Consider the following 6,538-nt stretch of genomic DNA (forward strand, 5'->3'; position numbering starts at 1 on the left):
CAAAATAACTTACACGCCTGCTGAAAAGGCTTGGGAAATGGGAAGAAGACAAACTGCCCTCTAACTTAGGTGAAGAACTACCCGCTATGAATTCAAGATGAATAGCAAACCTTCTCTCAGCAGTGGCAACAGAGACCTCGAGTTATCAATCGCAATCTGCTTTGGACAGGTGTTGATGAGAGCTGGGACTCAAACTAATCTCAGACTTCTAACTTTGAACTGTCTGCATTTTTCACTTTCCGAGCAGCCTGCAATCCATAGAAGATTAAACGTGACTGCATTGGATGGAGATGGGGAGTTCATTTTGTGTCATCTTTGTGTTGAGGGCTGGGAGCTGTAATAACTGGAAATAATCTGTTGTGTTACTTTGTTGGCATGGACTAGCTAATAAATAAGAGGCGGACTTTGATTGTATATGCTCCAAACATTAATTATTACTGTAGAAACAAGGAACTGCTGATGTTGGTGTACAGAAAATGCTGGAGTAACACAGTGGGTCAGCCAGCATCCCTGGTGAGCAGGCATAGGTGACATTTCGGGTTGGGCTCATTACTACTGGCACACGGACATATTGTCTGTATTTATGCATTGACTTAGTATTAACTAAAAGTGGAAGAATATCATTGCTTTATATTCAAATTGAATGATAAATAATATATGCTTATGTACAGTTTTAGCCAAGGCCCTTTAAAAGATGCTCCAAACCTAATCTGCACACCACATGCTGCCTGGTACAGTGAACAGGCCTCAATTGAGATGAGAGAAGAGGCAGCTCGTGAAATCCGGAGAGCTATAACAGGTACGTTGTTGCCGGCTGTGTCTGAATTTTCCATCTTGATTTGAATATTGTTTGTGTAATAGTGTAAAGAGAATTAAGGGCCTGTCCCACTGTACGAGGTAATTCAAGAGTTCTCCCGATTCGAACTTGGAGAATTACGGTAATAGCCGCTCGTAGGTACTCGGGGCTCTCGTGGACATTTTTCAACATGTTGAAAAATCTTCACGAGCTTACCGCGTTTCCCGAGTACCTGCCGTTAGCGTTACGAGCCGCTAAGAGACGTCCCGAGCTCTGTCGTACCCACTACGTACATTCTACGTGCCTACCACGAGTTTGATTTTCTTTTAAACACGGGAGAGCTCTTGAATTACCTCGTACAGTGGGACAGGCCCTTAAGTTGTTATTTCTTAATTAGCTTATCAAAACTTCTCACATTTTCAGCACCTTTTTAAACTCTTAACTTGTTGGAATGAAAAGAGTTCAATGTTTGCTAACCTTTTCCCAACGAAAGCCTCTCCTCTAAAGCATAAAGCCAAATAAATACCTTTCAAGTTTAATTACAGATGCGTCACAGTAACCAATTTAAACCATAAGCTGTCCCAAATAATTTTCTTAAAACAATGATCACCGAAGGACAAATATTGTCTCGGATATCAAGGATAATTTTGCTGCTTTTCAAGAAGAGCTTTATTACACAACAACTGGAGAAAATAGGGGCAGGAGTAGCTGCCGTGTCCCTCAATATGATCATGGCTGATCTATGCTGGCTTCAACTCTTTTGTATCAGTTCAACATAATCTATAATTCCATGATATTCCAAATACTTATCTACAGATTCGATGTATCAAATGACCCGGTCTCTGCCATCCTAGGAGCCAGAGAATTCCAGAAATTCTGCTTGTCCAAGCTCTCCTTTTAGCTAATACCCTCCAATCACTTCTGCACCCTCTCCAAAGCCTTCACATTCTTCCTGTAATGGGATGACCAGAATACCACGCAATACTCCAATAGCCATAGTCCTATAAAGTTGCAAAGTAACTTCCTGACTCTTGCACTCAATGCCCTAACCAATGAAGGCAAGCATACCATACTCCTTCTTTACCACACTGTCTAATTGTATTGCCACTGCCAAGGAGCTATGGACATGGACCCCAAGATTCCTTTGTACATTAATGCTGGTAATGGGCCTGTCTATTTTAGGTGACTGTCATAGTCGTAGCAGGTCGCCGAAAATCTGGCGACTGGACCCCCCTTCGACATAAAATTTGAAATAGAATCATACTTTAACAGCAAATTAAAAAACAAAGTCAGCACTGGCGACAACCTACGTCATCCTGGCGACAACCTACGTCATCCCAGCGACAACCTACGACAGCACCTACATCAGGAGAGTCAAGCTACGTTCATTGGCGTCAAGCCAAATGTTGCCGACTGTCACCGAAACGTTTTGAACATTTCAAACTCCAGCGGCGACCAGAAAAATGCTACAATTCTTTGGGCGACTGAGGAGACTACTCATGACCATACAGGCGACACCCTAGGACACACCATGTGACGACAGCCTAGTCGCCTATACTCGTCTAAAAAATCGCCTATAGTCGCCTAAAAAATCGCCTATAGTCGCCTAAAAAATCGCCTAAGTGGGACAGCGGCATAAGGGTGCTACCACTAACTATATACTTCTTCCTTACATTCATCCTCCCAAAGTGCAACAACAATTGATTTTACAACACCTTACATTTTAACCTATGGTCTTCCATACCCATCAATACATGACATTGGGAGTAATCCTTGTTTGTCACACTGAGTTTTATACAAACGCAATTGAATAAAGTAAAGCATTAAAGAAGTGTTCTGTTGAAAGAATGGGCAAACACCTGCCTGGATAGTAGTTAATAAAGATGATACCAAGTTTGAAAATCTTGCTCCTTCCTGATGTGCTCTCATGACTGAGGTAAAATTGATTGTGCACTGAAACATGGAGGATGAGCCGATTAATAAAACAAACCTGCACTTTCTTTAGGGCGCATCCCAGACAGCCTGAAAAATTGTATTAATAAGGATTACTTGACTGCAGCAACTCACTGGGCTGGAATGGACCCTGCAGTAGTTCACCCAGAGCTAAATGGTGCCGCCTACAGGTAAGGATAATGCAGAAAGCAGTCTCGGTAAAATATGCTACTTACCGTCAAAAATTGGCACATGGGGTTTTGATACTGGGTTCAATTCCCAACATGGTACAATGTGGAATTGAGATCAATAAAGCTCTTATTTTATTGTGCTAGATACCAGAATATGTAACAATATGCTCATAAAACCCCAAATAAATGGCAAGGCATACATAATACCTTGGGCATAATGCCTTGGCCAATAAAGGGGGTAAGAGGGAAAAATAGATCCGCCATGAAAGAATGGCGGTGCAGACTCAATGGGCCAAATAGCCTAACTGCTCCTATGTCTTATGGTCTTATAATGACGAGGACTGGTTGTAGGTCAGAGGACTGGGATGTTTTTAGGGTTCAACAGCAAAACACTAAAAAGCTCGTAAGAAGGGAGAAAATTGATTTTGAGTGAGAACCTGTGTGTAATCTGTGGAATTCTTTGCCGCAGAATGCTTTGGAGGCCATGTCGATGGATATTTCTAAGCCAGAGATATAAATTGTTGATTAGTACGGGTGTTTGGGGTTATGCGGAGAAGGCAGGAGAATGGGGTTAGGAGGGAGATAGATCACTCATGATTGAATGGCGGAGCAGACCTGATGGGCCGAATGGCCTAATTCTGTTCCTATCACTTATGACCTTAATATCAAAACAAACAGTAAGAGTTTCTCTAGATATATGAATAGGAAGAAGGCAGCTTAGCTAGGTGTGAAACATCTAAAGAACATGGTGAATTAATGACAGGAAACAAAGAAACGCTGATACATCAAATTAGTCTCTTGCATCAGACTTCACTGTGGAGGTCATTGAAAATATCTGAAAGTTAAACAGATGGTTAATTTCAAATAAGAGGAAGGGACTTGATCTTGATCGCAAGGGATAAAACATGAGAGAAACTCGAGACCTGATGGCAGACGCCCAATAGTTTTAAAGGAAGCAGTATCAGAGAGAGTGGTATCATTGGTTAAATTTGTTCAAAAAGGGAGGAAGACAGATGGCAGGGAACTACAGTCCAGTTGGTTTAACATCTATGGTTGGACGGTTACTAGAGTCAGTAATCAAGGAGCAAATAACTAATCATTTAGGAAAGCTGAATATCGTCAACGTGGTTTTATGATAGGTAGGTCATGTTTGATAAATTTGTTTGAATTTTTTAAGGATGTCATAGGGAAAGTTGATAGAGGGCAACCTGCAGATGTAGTGTATTTACATTGCCATGGTGCCATGTAAAGATTTTTACAGCTGGTCGTTTCTTGCTTATAGTGCCCCCTCCACCACCTCAGTCTGAAGAGTGTCCCAAAATACCCAAAATAGATAAAAGTATTTCAATGTGGGTAGGAGAGCAACAAGTATAAAAAGATTTGTCGTTTTCATGACTTAGTCATCTGATAGTGGCTTGCAACCAATATATTTTGGGCACATTCTGACTGATGCAATTTAAGATAGAGAGGGTAAATCAAGTTATGGAGGCAAAGGTGAGAAGAAGGGAATATCATGCAAGGTTAGCATTGGCTGTTTGGGAATGGCTCATCAGTAGAGGAGATGGTGGAGTTGAACTGTCAACGTGAGTGAAAATGGAGGGAATGTAGCAGAGCATTTGGAGATGAAGACAACATTTAGTATTACTGGCAAAACAGATTAGGTCATATACAGATTGTAATGTTGGAAACAGAAGTGAGGTGGATTTCACACATCAAACTTTTGCTATTTCACATATCACACTGCCAGACCCTGAATGGATTAGATGATGTTTGATCGGCATGTACTCTTCTTACAATGTTCATCTCTGTTGTTAACAATAGATTGGAAGAAGATTAAAACACAAAGTGCTGGAGTAACTCAGCAAGTCAGGCAACATTTCTGGAGGACATGGATAGGTGACATTTCAGGTCGGGACCCTTCTACTTTGAAGAAATTCTACTCTCTCCAGTCCATTCTACTGCTCCACTGTGAAATTTTCTCAAAGTATGCCTACTTTGAAGAAGCTCTCCTCCACTCTCCACAATCAGTCTGAAAAAGGGTCCCGACTTGAAACATATCCTATTCATGTTACTCAGAGATGCAACCTGACCCGCTAAGTTACTCCAGCACTTTGTGTTTTACTCAAGATTCCAGCATCTGCTGCTCCATGACTCTCCATTAGAAGAAGCTTATTGAGCATCACTAAGCACCTTACCTGATTACCTGTGAGGCTTCCGGTTTCTGAAAACATCTGATAATTTACTTGCATCCCGTGTTGTAATTGAGAAGGGTATCAGCACTAACCCATGGCTAATTTTTTTATCTCATTTCCCCCCTCGCACTCCAGGTATCCACCAGGTGTTGTCGGAGTGGCTCCCACTGGACTGCCACAGCCAGTAGAAGGAATAGCGGCCAGTGCGGTGCAGTTATCGCACAGCCTCTCCACAGTCACCCACCCACCACATGCCCCTTCTCCGGGGCAAACAGTCAAACCAGAGTCTGACAGAGATCACACGGGTGACCAATTGTAGCCAGACGTCATTCCTGACCCCAAGGATCTCCACCATAAGAGAAGCTCGTCAAGAGAAGCTGCTGTGGTGAACAATGGACTATGGAAATAACCAAGATTAGAAACTGGTCCAACTCCAAATAAAGATGTGGGAGAGAAGAAGAGATTCGGTAAATTTGTCCCTCCGTTAAATTGTAGCTTGTCCCTGTACAGTGGACTGATTAACTGTTTCTATGTCATATGGGTTCCCTGTGAGCAAGAAAAGTTCTAGTAGTTACTTCTATCATGAATGTACTATGTCTGTGTACAGTTTTAGAACTTAAGGGTGTGTTCGCTTAGCTGTGAAACAGAAACCAAGGGAGATATTCAGTAAAACTGATTTTTTGAAAAGAAAACTATCTTTCTTTTGTACATTAAATTCACGCCCAAAAAGAGGCAGTTTTCAGACGTCTCAGGAAAACAATGGTAAATTCCCACTTATTTTGTGTTCTTACGCCATGCAGTGCATTGTTTTGTACCTGCTTATCTTTTTTTTAGTATCAAGTAACAAAATCAACACTCTTTTTAATTCATTTTCTTTTTGGCATGAATTCCCATTACTTTCTTGGGGGCTGAGGAAAATGTTGCAAAGAGATTTTTTTAAAAGAAATTTCATACAAACAGCACCATGCTTACTGTCACCAGTTTAAATGTATATCATTGGTGGTATGCGTACAGGCACTAGACTACTGGAAAGTAGCAGCATTTCTTTGCCTACATCGATTCCTGTTAATGTGGTAGGCTAGCAATATTTTGGTTGAAATAATCATGTTTTGTGACTGTAACCATTTGTATGAATTATTTTAAAGAAATAAAACAAAAAGACAGAAATCGCCTGGTATTTATCAAGCTATTATTTTTCCTCTCTAATTTGAATATATAGAATCACAGTCATAGAGTGATATAAGTGTGGAAATAGGCCCTGCGGCCCAACTTGCCCACACCAGCCAACATGTCCCAGCTACACTAGTCCCACCTGCCTGTGCTTGGTCCATATCCCTACAAACCTGTCCTATCCCTGTACCTGTCTAACCATTTCTTATATGTTGGGATAGTCCCAGCCTCAACTACCTCCTCTGGCAACTTGTTCC

The 6,538-nt window shown here is 41.4% G+C and overlaps 1 protein-coding gene across 11 annotated transcripts in view; it reads left to right on the forward strand.

Annotated features, from left to right (window-relative positions):
* The window catches only part of ctbp1 (C-terminal binding protein 1), a 228,049-nt gene extending 221,771 nt beyond the window's left edge, over positions 1-6,278 (forward strand). For all 11 annotated transcript variants that reach the window (XM_033034769.1, XM_033034756.1, XM_033034754.1 and 8 more), the window contains 3 exons: positions 672-799; positions 2,802-2,919; positions 5,247-6,278. In XM_033034769.1, coding sequence (XP_032890660.1) covers positions 672-799; positions 2,802-2,919; positions 5,247-5,430 — 430 coding nt within the window. In that variant the 3' untranslated portion in view covers positions 5,431-6,278. The remainder of the gene's footprint in view (positions 1-671; positions 800-2,801; positions 2,920-5,246) is intronic.
* Positions 6,279-6,538: the final 260 nt, after the last annotated feature.

Source organism: Amblyraja radiata, chromosome 1, assembly GCF_010909765.2.
Source record: "Amblyraja radiata isolate CabotCenter1 chromosome 1, sAmbRad1.1.pri, whole genome shotgun sequence".
Taxonomy (NCBI): domain Eukaryota; kingdom Metazoa; phylum Chordata; class Chondrichthyes; order Rajiformes; family Rajidae; genus Amblyraja; species Amblyraja radiata.